Source organism: Peromyscus leucopus, chromosome 7 (genome assembly GCF_004664715.2).
Source record: "Peromyscus leucopus breed LL Stock chromosome 7, UCI_PerLeu_2.1, whole genome shotgun sequence".
NCBI classification, from domain to species: Eukaryota; Metazoa; Chordata; class Mammalia; order Rodentia; family Cricetidae; genus Peromyscus; species Peromyscus leucopus.
The window spans coordinates 107,807,873-107,827,948 of record NC_051069.1 but is presented as its reverse complement, the minus strand read 5'-3'; the positions used below and the strand labels follow the sequence as shown (position 1 = coordinate 107,827,948).

Below are 20,076 nucleotides of genomic sequence, written 5' to 3'. Positions count from 1 at the left end.
AGCCTACCCTTAGAGTAGTTTGCTGGGCTGGCTGCTGGTGGCGCACGCCTTTAAGCCCAGCACTCGGGAGGCAGAGGTAGGTGGATTTCTGAATTTGAGGCCAGCCTGGTCTACAGAGAGAGTTCCAGGACAGCCTGGGCTACGCAGAGAAACCTTGTCTAGAAAAAAAAAAAAAGTAGTTTGTTTCCCTAGTGAGACTCCCTTGGAGAAAACTAAATTTTCATTTGCAAGTGGTTATCAATTGAAGATACCTCCTGGGTTAGGGATGGGGCATGTGCCCAATTCTCCTTTCAGCTCTAGGACCCCACCTGGGAGGTCTGTGCAGGCACTGTGCACGTTGCCTCGGTCTGTGAGTTCATGTGAGTTCGAACATATGGTGTCCTCTATCTCCAAAGACAGGGTTTCTTGTAGCTCACTCAGGCTTGCCCCAAACTCCTAGGTCATTGAAAACAACCCTCAATGACCACCTGACTCTCCAGCCTCCACCTCACTTTGCAAGTGCTGGCTTCACAGGCACGCAGCACTCTGCTTGGCTGGGGAGGTGGCTCAGAGGTTAAGAGCACTGGCTGCTCTTCCAGAGTCCCGAGGTCAATTTCCGGCAACCACATGGTGGCTCACAACCATCTGCAATGAGATCTGGCGCCCTCTTCTGGCCTGTAGGCAAACATGCAAAACATATATATACTCTTTCCTCTTAATAATGAGTGGTTTCAGCCAGGTGTGGAGGCACAAGCCCGTAATCCCAGCACTTGAGAGGAAAATGCAGGAGAATCTGCAGTTCAATGTCAGCTTTGGCCTATGTCCTACCCTGTTTGGTCCTTTGTTCTCAGTCTACTCATGTTCCACAGCCCAACTCCTCACAGTGGCCAGAGGCTCTGTGGAAGGAAAAACTGCTTGGATATCCTAGCAGGCCCCTCATGTCCTCAGGATAAGAGCACTCTGCTCAGCCCAGATCCCTTACTCAGCCAGGAAGGACAGTCTCCTTACTCTCTGTCCCCTCAGCCCTCTCCTCAGGGAAGGCTGTCCTTGCTGCACAGAGCAGGCGTGTGGGGACCAAATGCACCAGGTGGGGGCACTGCTGAGCTGTGTGCTGGGCAGCTGGTACAGTCCAGTTGGAGAGACTGCCCCATGGAGAGATCAAACAGGAAACCCCTGGACCTGCGGTAGCCACACGTGGAAAAGCAGGAGACAGCTTCAGACGGAGCAGTCCATTTCAACAACCTGGGGTGACGCTGTGTCCCATCTACTGTCCTACCAGAAGCTCCAGGCTTACCCGATCCTCCCAGAGTGGACATTTGCAGAGTGAGAGATGGTGTTTGCTCAGGGGTCTGCTCCTGGGGTTTGCCAGCCAAACCACTCAGGCAAATTGGATTTCTCCTTGCCCCCCCCCCCAGGGGAGGAGGACAGCACCTGTTCCCAAGAGTGAGGGGCTGGAAGGTGGGAAGTCAACCACTCTCCCCTGAGGAGACTAAAACTGCAGCCTGTCTAGTATATTAAAGGGAAGCCACTTGGGCAGATCCAGAGGATGGCCTGGTGGGTGGGGACAGGGAGCTCCCCACTCACTGTCTGGCCCAGGCCTATGGAGCTCCAGGGCGAGCTTCATTGGCAGGAAGGTCACAGGTCAGTGTGGCGCTGAGTTAGTTGGAGTGCCTGGCTGGGGTACAGGTAGTGTTGAGGGACAGATCAGGGAAATGCCAGAGACCAGAGGCAGAGACAGAGCACACTGGCAAGGCCCTGCAGCCTAAGGTCTGGGCAGCAGCTGAAGCCAAGGGGAGGAGCTTAACCATGGTGATGCCTGAGGGTGCCTTGGGGACTGCTGGGGTACCCGAGACTGAAGAAACGCCCGTGTGGTCCAGCGCCTAAGGAGCCAAGGGCTAAGCCCGGAGCACCTGCTGTGGAACCCCATCTTCCAGGCTGTTGGCCTCCTGATCTTGAGGATATGAAAGGGTTAACCATTCTAGGGAGGGGAGACAGACATTTTCTTCAGCGGTGTGACCAACCACAAGCTGCCCATCCTCCTGTAAGGAAGCCCTGATGAAACTCTGGTTCATTAGGCTGGACTTGGGTGCAATCAACTTTGACCTGTGGTTGGCTGTCTGGAGGAGGGGATATTTGTTCTGGTCTGTGTGGAAGTTCACATGACAGCCCCACAGGAGGGCGAAGCCAGAGGATGACGTCAGATGGCTGACTGACCTGCCCACCTAGGATCAGAGCACTGAGCTCCACCAGAGCTGGACAGCAGGTGCCCTCTGACCCACTCCTCTGCAGAATCCCACCTGCCCCTCTGGCTTTGGTGGCAATGTCAACTCCCTGCCATCTGCTGTCCCTGGCTCTGCTCAGAAGCATCAGTCCTTAGGGTCCCAGGGACACGCAGCATACAACTCCACCCTGTAAGGATGCTTCATCCCTGAGTCATAGGCTTGGGCTCCAGGAGTGGCTTTTGCGTCTGTGTTACTGTTGTAATGCTCCACCACCTGGGTGGACTTCAGAGCCCGCCTTGTGAACCAGCAGCACCCCTGGGAGCTCTACCTGACCAAGGGCAGTGGCGGCTGGAGCAGCTGGATCATGTGGGTGGCGATGTTGTGCCTTCTCACCTGCCCATTGCTCCTTGGAGGGACAGGACAAGGCACCTAAGAAGCCTGCTGGGTCCTGTCCATGCAGACAGGCTTCTCAAGATTGACAGTACCTGGCATTCCTGGAGTCCACCAGTTCTCCAGTCCCTGGCAGCCTTGCTCTGTGTAGCTGGCAAGACCACAGGTGACATCTGTGAGGCAGGACTGGTCTGAGGTGGACAAACATGGAGAACTGTGCCCATGAGTGTCCTTTTTTCTCGGTGCAGGACAAGGAAGCCAAGGCCTTGGGGTACCCAGGAGTTCTCCAGTCTTTAGAGGTGTTCTTTGTAGGCAGGTGACAGCTGCCCCTGGCTTCTGGGCACTGCCCCCAGGGCCTGGGCACCGGCCGAGGCTGCCTAACCTCACTGTCTCCACTACCTATTCCCAGGAGCAGCGGGCTACGCGGAGTCCAGGTGCTGGAGGTCTGCTGGCTGCTGCTGTAGAGCGGAGGATCTTGGGATGAGATGCCTCCTTCCTATACATGGTGCCTTAGCATCTCTAAGGCATTCAGCCCCAGCCTTGGCCCCAGCTGAAGAATGCAACATGGCCAAGACTGGAGAGCAGGACAGTGGCTGAGGGCTGGATGAGGGAGCCTCTGCCAGGGCAATGGTGTCAGCTGAGGTCCTGCAGTAACAGGTCTCCAAAGCTGGCACACAGCTACATCACTAGGGGGACCATGGCTCTTAATCATTATGCAGATCACACAGAATGAGCCCTGGAGGAAATGACAGCCACCAAAATGAAACAACATACATTTATTACATCCATCCCACCGTCAGGGAGGCACCATCCCTCACAGGTCCACAATGACTTTGCAACCTGGGTGTCCCATGCTCACTTCAGCATAACTTGAGGCACTTGATGGGGCATTCCCACCTCTTTCTGCCACCTACGATCACATCTTCTAAATTAAAGTGCTGTGATACCCCCTCCAGTGCTGAGTGTCCCATGCAGGTGGCTTCTGCAGAGTCCGCCCCTCTCTGGCCACCACTGTAGGACTCTCTGGGCAGTGCCTGCAGCCAGGGTTTCAGTTCCCAGGATATTCAAAGACAGCAGCGGCTCCCATCCCCGTCCCGATGCACATGGACACCACTCCATAAGCCCTGGAGAAGAGAACCCGCGTTGGCTGGCGGAGCTTGACCCCCAGCCCATGCCCCCAACAGACACATGAGCAGAACAGATCTGTGGGAAATGAGCCCTAGACAGACACACACCCAGGTGACAGACACCGTCCATAGGTTATGCTGCCTTTTAAGCAAGCCATCGGGAAGACAAGTCTCACCACTCCACCCCTAGTTCAGAACCCCTGTGTGTGCTCACCTCCCCAAGACACCCCAGCTTGAGCATCCCCACAACACTCCATAAGCAGCAGCCTTACCGTTTCCCACGGCGCTTGAGTTCATTGAGCAGCGTGACCACCTGCCTTGCCCCAGTGCAGCCCAGGGGTGGCCCAGGGCTATTGCACCCCCCAGGGGGTTCACCTTCTCTGCAGGAATCCCCAGCTTCTCCACACAGTAGAGGGCCTGGAAGGAGCCAGAGCAGTAGCTGAAGTCTCCATCTGCTCTGAACCACTGGCCCAATCGACCCCACCATGACACCCGGGCTCACCTGACTTGCAAAGGCCTCATTGATCTCAAAGATGTCTACGTCCTTCACAGTCAGCCCTGCAGGCGAGATACAGACCAGCGCTGACAGTCACAGGCAGGACTCTGGATTTCCCAGGGCCTCCACCCCCAGTGCGGCTCTAGTGATCTATTGTGTGCCAGGCGAGGGGGTTCCAACGGCAGGTTAGGGAGGCCTTGGATATGGGGTGCTAGCCTGACCCACCTTCATTCCAGAGCACCCACAGGGTCAAACCCAGCACGCCCCAGTCCCAGATACGGGGAATGAGGGGTCCAGGATGAGAAGGAGCCGCCTCACCTGCTTTCTGCAAAGCTGCAGGGATGGCATAGGCGGGACCGATGCCCATGACGTCAGGAGGGACACCGACCACGGCGTAGGACCTCAGGACCCCAAGGATGGAAGGCCCAACTCTTCAGCCTTGGCCCTCCGGGCCAGCAGGACGGCGGCGGCTCCGTCACTCACCTGGCTGGAGTTTCCTAGGGGAGGAAGGGTGGACTAGGAGGCATCAGCGGAGAGCCAGCCCTCCACCACCACTTTGCCAGGGGGCCTGGTCAGCTCCAGTTCTCAGAGGCCCACGCTCACCAGCTGTGGTAGAGCCTCCATCCTTGAAGGCAGGCTTCAGCTTGGCCAGGCCCTCCATGGTGGTGCTGGGGCGGACACCCTCGTCCTGGGACACAGTGATGGTTTTCTTGTTGCCCTTGTCGTCAAGGACTGTGGTTGTCACAGGCACGATCTCAGCTCGGAAACAGCCCCTGCTCTGGGCTCTGGCTGCCCTGCCAGCACCATGGACAGTGAGACACAGGCATGTGAGGGCTCCCTTCCTGCCTGTCCCTAGCTTTGGCCAACTCAGGAGAACATGTACTTTAGGTTTAAAGTCTGGAAATATACTTGGCCCTTGGGTCGCTCTGGTTGGAAAGAATTTCTCAGGACCCTCACCTACCTTTTGGTAGGGAGAGCATGCCTAAGGCCATCCAGGGCCTCTTCATCTGCCCCACAGCTCTAGAACATGTCTAATTCCCACCTCAGAGGGGAGGAGGGAGTTAACACTAAATTTGTGTGTGTGCGTGCACACATACCCATCCCGTAGCATGCATGTAGTGGTCAGAGGTCAGCTCTGGGGAGTCAGTTTCCTCCTTTCACCTTGTTAGAGGAAGTGTCTCATTTCTGTTTTGCCGAGTTCAAGTAGCTGGACCACAAAACTCTAGCGGTTTTTCTTGTCTCTGCTAAGACCCCTGCTTGAGGAGGCCACCTGGCCCGGATACCAAGTATTTCTTTGTTGTCTCTTTGTACAGCTGGGCTGCTCAACCTAGCCTGCCCAGAGATCTAAGGCTTCGCATTTCTCCGATGGCAGCTCAGCTTTGCCTGAGGTCACCTACCGACACTCAGGCCTATTCCACAATTTGGGAAGACAGTGCCAGCCACTGAAAGCTCCCAGCTGGAGAGATACGAGCTTTGTCCCTTAGCAAAGCTCTACCTAAACTACCAGGTTGGCCCCGCGATCCACTCTCCAGCCCTATCAATAGCCCACCCCCGCTGTACTCACTTCTGCTGGGAGGCCAGAGCGAAGGCATCCTGCTTCTGCCGTGAAATGCCAAACCGCTCAGCCACGTTCTCTGAGGTTATCCTAGACACAAACAGTAAAGCAGGAGGCTGTGGGTCTGCTGGCCTGAGAGTCAGGGCCATACTGAAGGCCTGTGCCAGCACTTCAGAGACAGGGTTTCCAGGCCATGCTCCAGAGACTCCTGGCTCATCATGGATGTTGAGCACCCATATCAACAGATGCTCCAAGATTCAAAGACACCTTAAAGGGTAGAGCAGCCTGAATGTGGGCCTACAAAAGGAACTGTCCCCTGGGTAAGTTGCCTCAGCCCATAAGACAAGGGCAGGAGGGATGCTGGGGGTAATATCTGGCCTCAGTTTCTCCTATGGCTTCCAGGCTACTCTTGGAAACACAGGATATGGACACAGCCAGGTCAGTCTGGAGTCTTCACATGGCCAGCCTCCCCAGAACCCCTTGCCTGTGGACACACACTGTGGAGAGCTCACAGACGTGGCTGCAGTACGAAAGCACTGGAGAAAGGGAACAGATTTCCCACACTGCATCTCACAGGCTCTTCCCTGCATGTAAGGGAATCCAAACTTCCCATGTTCTCAACTCTTGAGGCCTCCAAGGCTTTGGGCACTGCTACCACTGCTTTCCCTGAGACACAGCACCTCAGACAGGGTGACGCAGGATGAGCTACATTTGGAAACTTGTAGAATCAGAAAGGACTCGTGTGTGTGTGTGTGTGTGTGTGTGTGTGTGTGTGTGTGTGTGTGTGTGTGTGTGTGTTGAGCGGGAGGAGGTAGGTCTCAGGAAAAAAAGCCAAGTACAGCCTCAATCCCATACCCAGTTCCTATGGAGCATGTGACACCCAGAGGAAGAAGATTAAATACTGTCAGTCATAGAGGAGAACATTCCCTGGTATCTGGTCCAGGACAGGCAGAACAGTGACTGAGCGCGCGCGCGCGCGCTGTTGTTTTGGTGCGCGCGCGCGCACACACACACACACACACACACACATATATATACACTCACAGAGCCTCCTGTGGACACTCACCCCATAGGAATCAGGCAGTCTCTGGCCTTCTCTTTCTCCATCAGGCGTGAAGAAATATTCCCAGGGTTCCCTCTCTCAGACAGGGACATGGACTCCACCCTAAGGAGGAGGAATGATTTCAGCTGTAGTAGGAAGTCCTAGGGATGGCCAGCTGAATGGCAATTTCTGGCATCTCTCAGGAAATGTGGTAAGCTGTCTAGGAAGCCTGAGAAAGGCAGATGGCCCTTGAGGCAGGTGGAGGTTATGGGGCAGCTGAGCCTTCTCTCTCTCAAGTCTAGTCACTGTATCAGACATACTCTCAGAGCCCAGACCCCACTGTCCAGTGCTGAGGCAGGGGATTGGCAGCATCCCCGGGGCAGCCTTCTGGTACCCACTCCTCAGCACAAGGCATATGCCCCGAGTTAGGCCAAGCTCTCCGTAACTTCAAAGTCAAAAGGAGATGGGAGAAATTCCTTCCAAACAAGCACAAGGTTAATGTCAATCAAAGGGACCTGACTGGAGTAGACAGGGAGGATGGACAGGGAGTAGGTGTAGAGGACTCAGAAAGGGTGTGTGGGGGGGTAAAGCGTCAGGATGATAGCAGATGACCTTAACTGAGTGTTTTTTCTTCCTCTAACACTAGCTCGACCTTTTCAAGCACAGGAGCCCTCTGCTCAGGGCTCCTCATGACACAGACCCCACGGTGCCAGCTGTCCCTCTGCAACATTCCCAGAGCTGACGTACGCGTCCCCTTATAAAGATGAGGACAGTGAGGGCTGAGTGGTGAGGAACCCGCCCACAGCTGTCCAGCCTGGACCACAGCTGTCCAGCCTGGACCACAGCTGTCCAGCCTGGACCACAGCTGTCCAGCCTGGACCACAGCTGTCCAGCCTGACCACAGCTGTCCAGCCTGACCACAGCTGCCAGCCTGGCCACAGCTGCCAGCCTGCCCTCGAAGCCTCAGCAGGAGCCGTGCCCAAGCTGATGTGATGTGGGCATGCTCCAGACTCGCCTGCTTTGTCGCCAATACTGGGGTCCTCGAACTGACTGGACTAGACTCCCCTGAGGAACTCATGGAGCCCCGGCCCTTCCCCCAAGTCACCCCATCTGTTGTCCTCATTATGACAAGCATGAAGAACAGCAACAGGCAGGCTGGCCGTGACTCTTGCCTAGCAGTCTCCGTTTGTGGACTATGGCTGTCACCCTACTGACACACAGGCTAGGACGACCCAGTGAAGGGCGGCTAAGACCTGACCACGGGCAGCAATGCCTCCTGACGAGGCACACTGCACAGAGGGTATGCAAGGCTGCTGGCCCCAGACCCTGCCAAGGCCTCCCTTAGATGTCTTTCCAGCTTCAGACACCCCAAGTCCACACCCTAGGCCTGCCCTCCCTCGGAGCCACTTCCAAGCTAATTTCTACAGGCAGAAGTAAAACTGTAGTCTAAGTGGTGACAGCGAACAGATACCCGACAATCTGTCCCTCAGATCACAGCTGCCACTCAAACGCCAATGTGGTGACAAGAGAAAGGACAGACCAGTAAACGGTGGTACAATAAAAGCTGTCCCTGGCTTTAGGCTGGCTTCCAACCTAAGGTCCTCTCGTCTGAGTCTTCTCAACAGCTGGGACGGACAGGCCTGAGCCACCATGCTCTGCTCTATGTGTCCTGGGTCTAGAGGACCAACACTGGTGTTCGTCTCTCGACAGGCACAGAGAACATAGAAGTGCCCTGGAAGGCATTCTCCAGTGTAGCATTTCCTCAGCATGCTTGTCCACATGTTCTACTCTGGCAGACTCCCAGGCTCCCTCAGAAACCAGCTCCCTCTACTGCAGGTGCTGAGTCGGAACCATTCCTGAGCAGCCCAGAGCTTGGGCCACTCCTGGACACATTTCTGGGAGCCCAGTCTAGTCAGCTGCCATGGTGGGCAGGAGAATCATGCCCCTTCAGAATTGAGGAGAGGAAAATTAGTTTGATCATTGCATTGGTTAAGAAGGTCCGGCAGGAAGACGATCTTACCCACAGGCCATGCCAATGTCATAAGACCCATTTCTGATGCCACCTGCAACAAAAGCACTTCATAACCATCCTTGGCCAGGTGGGCCTGGCCTGGACCAGCACAGCCCGTTCCCTCCCTGCTCTTGGGGGACATTCACCAAAGCCTCACAGAAGACCCAGGAGCACCCAAAAAGACTTGGAGTGTGACAATGGGTGCTCCTCCACTCCTCTCTGCCTAGAGTCCCTAGGGTCAAGAACCAAGGTCAGAGCCAGTGGTGGTGGCGCACCTTTAATCCCAGCACTCAGGCAGAGGCAGGTGGATCTCTGAGTTCCAGGACAGCCTGGTCTACAGAGTGAATTCCAGGACAGCCAGGGCTACACAGAGAAACCCTGTCTCAAAAAAACCCCAAAACAAACAAAAGAGGAACCAAGGTCAGGGCATGCTCATGGGCACCCGGCAGTCACAACTCACCAGCGATGTTGGCCACTGCCTGCAGCCCCGATGAACACTGTCTGTTGACAGTAGACAGAGGTACAGTCTCCGGAATGTCACTGAAACAGAAGGGAGATGACAATCAGCCGTGGATGGGCCACAGCCTCCTAGAGGCTCCAGGGCCCCATTATGGCCCAGAGCAGTGTGTATAGACCAGAGGGATAACAGCTGGCCTTGTCCTCACCAGAGCAGATATATATAAAGGAGGGGTCAACAACTGGACAGACCAGGGTCGTTGACCCCTCCTTTATATATATATCTACTACTGGGCAGCCACTTGCCACCAGGGTCCCCAAGCACATGCCCTGCTACTGTGGCAGGGGAAGCTTGTTTGGGCCACAGGCATTCTCCCTCAGCTTCTGAAGACTTGACAGAGAAAAGTAGACATCTTTTTTGCCCACACAAAGACTGGCCACCAGCCTAAGAGCTAGGTCTCACAGACAAGGCCTCCATTCATCTCTGCCACCTGGCCTCACCAGTACACACCTGTACTGTACAGTACACCTGCCTTCTCTGAGCATCTGCTCTTGCCCGGGTGAAGAGGGCGTCCGGCCTGTTTGTTCTTGTGTTCTCAGTGTGGCACTGGGCTCAGCTCTGGGAGCTACCTGGGCTGTCCCTCCAGGTAGATGACCCATCTTGTCCAACACAAAGAAAGCCTCAGCCGGGCGGTGGAGGCTCACGCCTTTAATCCCAGCACTCGGGAGGCAGAGCCAGGTGGATCTCTGTGAGTTTGAGGCCAGCCTGGTCTACAGAGTGAGTTCCAGGACAGGAACCAAAACTACACAGAGAAACCCTGTCTCAAATAAATAAATAAATAAATAAATAAATAAATAAATAAATAAATAAATAAATAAAGCCTCATTTCTAGTGCCTCCTTAGACAAATTTAGGAAGTCCCTTGAGAATCTTGCTAATTCTGCTGTACAGTCAGGCTTGGAAACTCTGAGACTGGGCTCTCAGTGACGGCTTTTCAGGCTTGATACACTCTTAGTGCCAAACTACCCATCCATCAAGCCCTTTCCTCCAAGTCACCAAGTTCTCATCCAACAAGTACTGAGCACAAGGTACTGTGTTAAGGAGACTAAGACACGAACAGTACTGTACCCCAGAGGATGCTCAACCAACATGCAGAAAATTAATCCACTGTCAGAGATGGAAGAACAGCATCAGCTGGCAAAGCGGCAGCACAGGGGGGCACACAGCCACCCACTGGACAGGAAGGCCAGTCTTCTGACCCTCGAGAGCCAGGGACTGGCTAGAGCAAGGAGAGTGGCGAGAGAGCACTCCATGGGGACAGACAGATGGACAGAGGCAGACAAGACAGAGGAAAAGTCAAAGTGGGGAGGAAGCAGGGAAGAGATGAGAATGGAAAGTTACATGGGTGGGGGGACCTTCCACCCCAAGCTAAGTGTGACCCCTCTTAGAGCCTACAGATTTTTTCCTGTTCTGACACTGGCCAGTATTGCTATTATGTCTCATCTAACTGAGGGAGGGAGGTCTTCAATCTACACGTGGAAGTAATTGAACTACTGCTTTTCAAACCGGAAGATGACCAGGGCTCCTCTTGGCTCCTTCCTCCTGGCTTCCCCCTCCCCGGCCCTCCCCTCCAGCTTCTCATCATGGACTGAGCCTGGAGTTCTTGGGCAGCTGAAGTAAGCAGAAGCAAAGCCATGGACCAACATGATTGTATGATTATTTACCTGACATGTGAGGACAGAGTGCATGTGTCCAAAGGGTAAGCAACAAGTTAGCCTTAGAAAAAAATCAGGCCACCTTTGCTCCACTCCCAAAGCTCTGGGTGTTCTGGCTTTGGGCCAGGTAACACACCCTTCAAGGTAGGAGAAAAGTTGGGTCCAAGGATTCTGGTTGATTTGATACTGAGTGTCCAACCTGATAACCTGTCACCTATAGACTGGTCAATGGTGCTGGAGTCCCCACCAGAGGTTGAAGGATTACCTCAGAAATTGGGCGATGCGTGCCATGATGGCCCCAGCTCCGGGCTGAAGCACATTGCCTGTGGATAGAGACCTTGTTCAGTACCAAGCTTTGCACACTAACTTTCAGCTGTGACTCCCAAAGAGGAGATATTCCAGAGATTTCTCAGGATTTTCCCAGGCTCATTTGTAACTGCAGAAGTTCAGAGTCTGAGAAATGAGAAGCCAGCTATCAACCTCCTGTCATCCACCAGCCCAGTGCTGGAGGGCCACCAGCCCGCCTGCCAAGGCATGCGCCTCTAAATCAGCACAGCTGGGCGGGAGGCCTGCTTGCCTGGCAACAGGAGAGCCTCTAGGGTAAGAGGCGCATGGTGCAAAGCCTGCACGCTGAGGGAAGTAGGGCTGTGGGTGAGGGGAGAGTCTGTAAGTGCTCGCTCGCCTCCTCAAGTGTCCTCCTCCAAGCCCTGTGTCACTGCGGGAGGAGGAACAGGCTGGCACCCCCCAGGAAACCCTGTCCTACCCTGTGCTGTTCTAGTTCAGGGAAGAGCAGGGGTTAGGGCAGGGTGAACCCCGTCTACACCTGTAACCGAACCGGGGCTGGACCAGATGATTCTGATAGACAGGATGACAGTGTAGGTGGAGAACCGTGACCTCCCACCTCCTGGAGTCTCCAGGAACATCTGGGCTTTAGAGCAGTGGTTCTCAACCTTCCTAAGGCTGCGACACTTTAACACAGTTGCTCATGCCGTGGTGACCCCCAACTATAAAATTATTTCCTTGCTACTTAATAACTGTAATTTTGCTATTGTTATGAATCGTAATGTAAATATCTGTGATTTCCGATGGTCTTGAGACCACTGTGAAAAAGCCGTTTGACCCTCCGAAAGGTCATAACCCACAAGTTGAGAACCAATGCTGTACCACAGGGCATCCGGGCTTTCCACCTCCACTCCGCGGGCTGATGCGCCTAGGTGGAGCACAGGCCATCAAGGAATCATCCCACTGAAATCAGTGGACCCTGTCAAGTCTTGCTCTGTGAAACCCAAGTTCGCGGTGAGAAGGGGAGACCTTGGGAAGGAGAGGAGGGGAGGGAGGGCCCAGAGCAAGCCCGGCAGGTGAGCTCACCCACGGAGATGTCTCCCAGCTGCTCGGGCTTTAGTTTCACGTCCTGGAGAACCGCGGTCATCACGGCAGACAGAAGCTCGTCCGGGGTGGTGTCCTGCAGGGCGAAGCGCAGCGGCGGTGAGCCCGCTCCTGCATCCCCACCCAGGGGACTGTGCGGTCACCTCACCCAGAGGGCAGGATCCCACCCGCACTGGCCGCCTTCTGCGCCCCACGCCCACCGGAGGGGCCTCACCTTGAAGCCGCCGCGGCCCCCTCGGCCGATGGGGGTGCGTCGTCCGTGCACCACCACCACGTCGGAGGCCGAGGCCTGCGGGAAGCCAGCGGAGCAGGGAGCGGCTTGCAGCGCGGAGCTGGATTCGGGCCGGCCGGCCAGGTGGCCCAGCACTACCTGCAGCCGATGCATCGTGGAGGCGGGTCCGGAGGATTTGCCTGGGCGCTGGGTGCAGAGATCTACGACTTAAAACGATCCCCTGGCGCAAGCACAGGACAGTCTCTATCCCGAGAGGCCTAAAAATTGATCACAACCCGGGTTGAAAAATATCGCGAGTGGGGGGTGGGGTTCCTACGGGACCCGCCCACTCCTAGACACAACCAACTAGGTTAAGGGGCGTCTGCTCGAGGGCACGCCCCCAGCTACCCACCCCTCTCCCCAGAGCCCCGCCCAAGGCTCATCCCGAGACGATCTTTCCACTAAAAGCCCCGCCCGCCAATCCTACGGAGACCAATCAGAATGTGCACCCTTAAGCCTCGCCCAGAAACGCGGACTGGAAGCTTAAGTTTGCGCAACCTTTTGCAGACACACGGAAAGAGACACCCCAAACTTTGCGTTTCCTAAGATGAACTCAGCCTCAAGGGAGCCCCTCCTCCAAGTCTTGAGCTCAGCGCGCAGCAGCACGAAAGGCCGGAAGGCGGAGCCGGGCTCCCGGCTTCTTCCTTTACTGGGCAAGCTAGGAAAAACACTCCGGTCTCCCATCAAAATTTGCTCTGCTGGGTCCCAGGTCCCCAAACTCAGGACCGAGGACCTAGATAACGTTGCGGCGCCTAGTTCGGCCCAAACGGGGTTGGACTGTCACAGAAGCTCTCTCAGAAAAGAAAGCAATTTTTGTTTCCTGGTTGGTGTGGAAAACTGATTTTATAAATGTGCTGAATGGCAGCCAGGTTCTAACTGTAGCGTGTGCCACATGTCTTAAGCCTGTTTTACGTCTATTTGGGATGATGTCATTAGTGTCCACAATCTCCTAGGAATTCTACTAAGGCGGGGAGGGATGAAGACCCTGCGTCGGAGATTGACACCTAAGTAGATTAACTAAACGAATTAACGAAAACAAGTTTCCCTGGGTCTAGACTGTAAGGTGGTAGGTCCGCGTGTTTTTGTTTTTGCAGACCCCCAGAGGGTAGAACTGAGTTTGTCTCAGATACCAAAGGACAGGATGCCCTCAATGCCAACTTGCGGGTAGGGTTGTGGCCTTCCCCTTTAAAAGGCAGTCACTACTTGCACCAGATGGCTGAGGGCAAATTGAGGCTTCACTTTGCCACTTCCGAAGCCACAGTCTGTCTTTTCCCTCCCCATTACCAGAATACAGGTTACTGTGCATAAGGGCTGTAACTCCTTCATGTCCAAAACAAAGCTGATTCACCTCACCATGCACCACTATCAGATCTCCCAGGACAGGTCAGTGGATCAAGACAGATGCCAGAGGCCTTTTTCTAGGTTCTCAAAACTTCAAGGGGAGACGAGCAAAGACGAGAAACATAAGTGGGATGAAGTTCAGGCCCTGTGTTCAGGTGTACGTACAAACACTCCGAGGGTAGTGGCGGGACACCCCAGCTGCGCTCTGGTACTCGGGACTCCAGATTCTAGCAAAGGGCGGAGCTTCTCGGAAAAAGAGAGAAGGCGGGGCTGGCAGGAGCCCTAGGGGAAGTAGGAAGGAAGCTCGCCTGTCGAGCGGACCTCACCAAGGCTCAGGGTGGCTCGCCATGTCTGCCGAAGGCCCCCGAGTGGGATCCATGTCCCTGGACCCCTCCAAATCCTCCCTACCCTTGGCCGCGCTCAACATGAAGGTGCGGCGCCGTCTCTCGCTGTTTTTGAACGTGAGAACGCTGGTGGCGGCCGACTGGACCTCGCTGGCAGAGGAGATGGGCTTCGAGTACTTGGAGATCCGACAGCTGGAGACGCGCCCAGACCCCACCGGCAGTTTGTTGGATGCTTGGCAGGGGCGCTCTGGCGCGACGGTCGGCAAGCTGTTAGAGATGCTGGCCATGCTGGGCCGTGAGGATATACTGCAGGAGCTGTGGTCCAGCATCGGTGAGGACGCCTGCTTTCTGGCTTTGTGCCAATGGTCGTCGAGGAGGCTGGCCTTGGCATATCAATCTTGTTTCATTTTAATGGGGTGTGCTGGGGAGGGAGGGAGGGAGAGACGGTCGAATTTTCGATCAATATGCAGGACAGCATAGGGTTGGGGAGAGGGCTTAAAAACCCTGAGATAGGGAAAGGATGTGGAATGAGTCTAGGCAACCTTGAGTTGGACTAAGAATCAGGATGTGCTTCTCTGGGAGTATCTCAGTTGTGTCAGGAGCAACAGAACAGGTGAAGACTAAAGCCCCTTCTGGCATTCAACACAATGCCCCTGCCCACAGTTAGGTATACCATGCTAGGCGGGGGCCACCACCCTCACTGAACACTAACCCGGTGTCAGAGCCCTTCTGGCATTCAAGCCCCTGCTCCCACTACCCTGCTCCTTGCAAGATGCCCAATTTGGAGCCATTCTCAAGAGCCTTAGAAAGGGCATGCAGCCTGGCGGTGGCGGTGGCGCACGCCTTTAATCCCAGCACTCAGGAGGCAGAGGCAGGCGGATCGCTGTGAGTTCGAGGCCAGCCTGGTCTCCAAAGCGAGTTCCAGGAAAGGCGCAAAGCTACACAGAGAAACCCTGTCTTGAAACACCAAAAAAAAAAAAAAAAAAAAAAAAAAAAAAAAAAAAAGAGGGCATGCAGGATGGAGTGTGAGAGGCAGATGCCAGCCAGACTTTGGTGGCCTTCCAGGTGCCCACTCTGGGAGGGTCAGAAAGGGAGTGCCAGTTTGTCGGAGCTGTCCATGGCACCAGTGGCTAGAGAAGGCCCAGAGCCCAAGTAGGCCAATGGAACAGATACAGGGGCAGCTGGGGAGCCTTCTACACCCTGTCTCTTCTCCACAGTTGATGACTGCGAGAAATACATGGCGAGGCAGCAGATGCAGGAGTCTGAGAAGCCCTTACAGGTGGCCAGAGTGGAAAGCAGTGTCCCACAAACAAAGGAGCTGGAGGGCATCACCACTCTGGACGACCCCCTGGGTAAGGATAGGTGGGCCACTGTGGTGGTAATCTAATTGTACTGAAATGTGATTTTGATTGTATGTTAATAAATAAAGTTGTCCGGGGGTCAGAGCTATTAGAGCCATAGCAAGAGTGTGGCGGTGGTGGCACACGCCTTTAATCCCATAGATCTCTGTGTGTTCAGGGATATAGCCAGCATTGGAGATATATGCCTTTAAGACCTAGGGGGCTGTACATTCAGACAGTGACGAGGCAGTCATGTGTTTGGGTTTACAACCAATGAGAAGGCAGAACAACATACTATAAAAAAAACGAACAGACAGGAAGTAGGTCTCTTTTCGCGAAGCTAGGACAGCAGGAGGAAGGGTGAGATTTTAGCTCTGAGCTCTGACCTCTCGGCTTTCTCCTTTACATTGTTTCTGTGTTTCTTATTTAATAAGACGGTTAGTTACATCTACAGGCCACAGCCCCAGAATGTGTGGTGTGCAGAGCATGCACATTGGAACACAGATGGATAGACCTGGGACCTTGAGCAAGTCACTCATTCTTTCTGAGTCTTGGTTTCCCCATCCAAGAAATGGGGATAATAGCAGTCCTGTCTCTGAGCGCTTCTGAGACTGTAACGGCACGCCTCCAACACGGTTAACTCAGATTTCATCTGGGAGTTATCTTTTCTGGTGGGAAGGGCATATGTAAGACATCACTTTGGGATGGGTGCAGGCCCAGGTTCCCTTGATGGAAGACTCCAGGCTGGGCTCCTCCCAGCCCTCCTTCAGAAAGCTGACCATTACCCTTGTCCCCTGTCCTCAGGACAAACACCAGAACGGTTTGATGCCTTCATCTGCTACTGCCCCAGTGATATTGAGTTTGTGCAGGAGATGATCAGGCAGCTAGAACAGACAGACTATCGGCTGAAGCTGTGTGTGTCCGACCGTGATGTCCTGCCAGGCACCTGTGTCTGGTCCATTGCCAGTGAGCTCATTGAGAAAAGGTTGGTTAGTCATCCAAAGGGGCAGGTGGGCGAGTGCATAAAACTCAGCTCTGCACTGGGCAGTCCGGTACCGTGGGCCTCCCTGAGGCTCTCCTCTAGAGGTGAGCTGAAGGACGTCACCCCAATGCCTGCACTCTGCACTCTCCCTTAGGTGTCGCCGGATGGTGGTGGTTGTTTCTGACGATTACCTACAGAGCAGGGAGTGTGACTTCCAGACCAAGTTTGCTCTCAGCCTCTCCCCAGGTAAGCTTAGACCTGCTTTGGTTAGAGAGGGGAGGGAGGGAGGGATAGCCTTAAGGTTTCCAGACCAAGAATGGAGGACCAAAGCATGCCAGATCTCTGAGGGGGTGTACCTGTGAGTTTCTTTATGCAGTGGATAAGTACCATGGATACCTAGCTGGTGGAGAGCTGGTGTTGTCCCTTGCTTTGGAGACTGGGTCTGGCCCACCATAGGGCAGGGGCCTGGTCCCAATACCACACCCGTTGGCTTCCAGGTGTCCAACAGAAGCGGCTGATTCCCATCAAATACAAGGCGATGAAGAAGGACTTCCCCAGTATCCTGCGATTCATCACTATCTGCGACTATACCAACCCATGCACCAAGTCCTGGTTCTGGACCCGCCTTGCCAAGGCTTTGTCCCTGCCCTGAAGATGGCCCTGGGAGCCCTAGGTCTGTCAGTCTGTCCTTGCTCTTCTGCTTGCCTCCTCTGACATTGTAGGAGGGAATTTGTGGTCCACTCATCCTTGGAGGTTCTAGCTCTACAGCAACCAAACCCCATCTGGACACCGCCCCTCGAGTCCTGGATGGAACCAGTGACTGCAAGTGACTTTGTTACCTGCTGGGTTGTCAGCCAGTACAGCGATTCCCAGGGACCAGCTGAGCTACAGCCGAGCCATCTTTGGCCTCAGTTTCTCCACCTGAGAAACAGGATATGGAGCTGAGGCAGGAACATGGCGAGGCATCGCTCTGGCTGAAGGAGAGCTGGCTATGGGACTGGAGCCTTGCCAGGACGACTGCTTCCCCTGTCTGCCTCTCATTCCTGTTCCTCCTTTCCCAGGGCAATGGGGAGCTGAGCTGACTTTGACCTGATTCTCTGAAACTATCCTCTCTGCATCTTTGACCGCCTCAGCCTCAATCCCACGTTCGGTGGTCACTGGTCTGGGTAACTGGGACTGCTTTTTCCTTTTCCCTCCCATGTAGCCATGCTTGTGTAGTGTACACATCTTCACTTTGCTTGAAGTGGGATCCTGCCCTCTCCCGTGCCTACCATTTATAGTGGCCCCAGCAGGGCCCCCAGGACTGTGTCATCAGGGGACCTCTCTGGCCCACCAACACAGACTTTCTCCAGCTTTCTGCACTTTGATCACCTACTTCGTTAACAAGCAGCAAACATACAAAAACATCCTTTCTCTAGTACTTGGAGGTGTGTGGCTCCATGGAGTCCTATTCATTAGATAAATGTAAATGTTCACGTGCTCCTCACACAGACACTCCCTCCCACACACAGGCATCTGCATACCTGTGGTTACTTTGGGACAGCTCCTAAGAATAGCTGAGTAGAAGAGTTATGCCATCAAGGGGACCTGGCCATCTCCCTGGATAAAAATGGGGTGCCCTTATACAGGTAGCGGCACATGCCTATAATCTAGCATTTGTGAGGTAGAGGCAGGAGAATCAGGATTTCAGGGCTCTCCTTGGATACACACCAAGTTTAAGGCCAGCCTGGACTACCTGAGAGCCTATCACCTCTCCCACCCACCCATCCCCCCCTCCCCCGACAAAAAAAGAAGAAAAAGATGGGAGCAATGTTAATTTCTTCTCTCTCTTCTCTGATCACTGAAAGCAAAGTCTAGAAAGGCCCCAAACCTAAGAGCATCGTGCCTTCAGCAAAATGAAGATGAAAAAGGAGAAGCCGCCTCTCACCACAACTCGGCAGGCTCGGCTGGTTCCTCCCCAGCAAGATGGTTTCCATATTCCTCTCAAGCTCTCTATCATGGAGGCAATGTCACAGTCTCTGGTCTCAGAGCTCAGGGCCACCCCAGGGTTCTGAATCCAACAGAAAATGTGCCTTCCTTCAGTGTCTGGGGCAGGAATGGAGGCCCCTTTGCATGACCTCATGAAGCACTTCTGTGGGCATTTTAAAACAGTCTGGAGAAAGTATCTTCTGTGCCTGTTATATAGGTTTTATGAGAACTTCAGTGAGATAGATGGGATAAAGGCTCATGTTTGTCATTTGTACTTCTGTAGTGGAAATTTATAATAAAAATATTCTATTTGAGAAAGCATACTTGTGACTGTGTGTGTGTGTGTGTGTGTGTGTGTGTGTGTGTGTGTGTGTGTGTGAAGGTGTTTGGAAGTAGACAGTTAGGCCATGACTTTCTCATGTAAGAGAAGCTGCCCTGTAATGTGGTGTCCCCTCGGGCTTCCAGATGGCTAAGCCTCGGCCTCATAGGCTCAGGCTTCAGCAGGGACCAAGTGGAGACAAGGGTATCCATCAGCTCCAGAAAACTGCTTCTTCCACCAGCCTGAGCCTTTCCTAGGTTATACCATGTTCTAGGTCCTGGTCCTGCTGGTTGTATTTAGAGCCAGGGATTGAACTTAGGGTCCATGTTAAGCAAACTTTGTATCATCTAAACTGTCTCTCAGACCACTGTCTAGACCTTGATTATGGTGTTACACACATTCATGTATATGATTGGATGGCTAAGTGCTACACACACAATACAGATGTTACATCTGAGGTCTTCAGATTGCCCTACAGTTATATCCCATGGTGCACTAGGTTATATCCCATGGTGCACTGGGGAGACCTTGTGAAGAGTGTAAGAACTCCGATTACCTTTCCAACTTGCTAAAGATCTATAATTATCTCAGGATAGAAAGTCTTAGAGCTAGTTGAGGAGATGGAATGCCCCTAGTCTCAACTAGGAAACATAACGAGACTGTCAAAAAAAGGTTTTAAAAATTAACTTTTTTTCCCTTTTCCCTGAGGATCTGTTTGTTCCTTAGGACCAGGCCAAGACAGAATATACAAGCTAGTCATGCTCTGTTGTAAAGGAAATTAGACCCCAGTAGAAGAATCAAGATGTAAATGCAGGAATGCCAGAACCACTCAGAACCCAGATGGTAGAGCTCTGTACAGTGGGGATACCAACTGGACCAAGGGCAGCATATCCCACATATCCTACAGAAGACAGAACTCTCAAAGGTGGTTGTGGGAGAGGGGGACAGGGAAAACCCTAACATGGGAGAAGCAGTATGGGAAAGATCTCAGTGGATGCTGCAAATGAGAGGCACATGTAGGATGGAGAATGGGATGGTCAGATAAGATCTTTGGGGCTGAGCAGAGATGACTGGGGCCATGGATCTCAGTCTGGGGCGGGGCCCTAACTCAGGTCTGGGCGGGAAGGCGTGC

The 20,076-nt window shown here is 53.9% G+C and overlaps 2 protein-coding genes across 2 annotated transcripts; one reads left to right on the top strand and one right to left on the bottom strand.

Moving 5' to 3' along the window:
- Nucleotides 1-3,536: 3,536 nt before the first annotated feature.
- On the bottom strand, nucleotides 3,537-12,924 carry LOC114682502 (3-ketoacyl-CoA thiolase B, peroxisomal-like). The gene is given in 14 exon segments (XM_028856400.2): nucleotides 3,537-3,715; nucleotides 3,991-4,054; nucleotides 4,057-4,135; nucleotides 4,221-4,276; nucleotides 4,533-4,631; nucleotides 4,634-4,711; nucleotides 4,818-5,008; nucleotides 5,779-5,859; nucleotides 6,836-6,934; nucleotides 8,832-8,874; nucleotides 9,283-9,362; nucleotides 11,259-11,316; nucleotides 12,362-12,455; nucleotides 12,594-12,924. Coding segments are annotated over 14 exon segments (1,269 nt in total). The 5' UTR covers nucleotides 12,765-12,924; the 3' UTR covers nucleotides 3,537-3,639.
- A 1,342-nt stretch (nucleotides 12,925-14,266) lies between these two features.
- On the top strand, nucleotides 14,267-18,948 carry Myd88 (MYD88 innate immune signal transduction adaptor). Its single transcript, XM_028856401.2, has 5 exons — nucleotides 14,267-14,666; nucleotides 15,553-15,687; nucleotides 16,480-16,660; nucleotides 16,812-16,903; nucleotides 17,155-18,948. The coding sequence occupies exons 1-5, from the start codon at nucleotides 14,339-14,341 to the stop codon at nucleotides 17,307-17,309; spliced, it is 891 nt and encodes a 296-aa protein (XP_028712234.1). The 5' UTR covers nucleotides 14,267-14,338; the 3' UTR covers nucleotides 17,310-18,948.
- Nucleotides 18,949-20,076: the final 1,128 nt, after the last annotated feature.

Coding starts and splice junctions, on each gene's coding strand:
- Myd88 (XM_028856401.2), top strand. CDS start 14,339: ATGTCTGCCGAAGGCCCCCGAGTGGGATCCATGTCCCTGGACCCCTCC. Junction 14,667..15,552: donor GGAGCTGTGGTCCAGCATCG/GTGAGGACGCCT, acceptor TCTTCTCCACAG/TTGATGACTGCGAGAAATAC. Junction 16,661..16,811: donor AGTGAGCTCATTGAGAAAAG/GTTGGTTAGTCA, acceptor ACTCTCCCTTAG/GTGTCGCCGGATGGTGGTGG.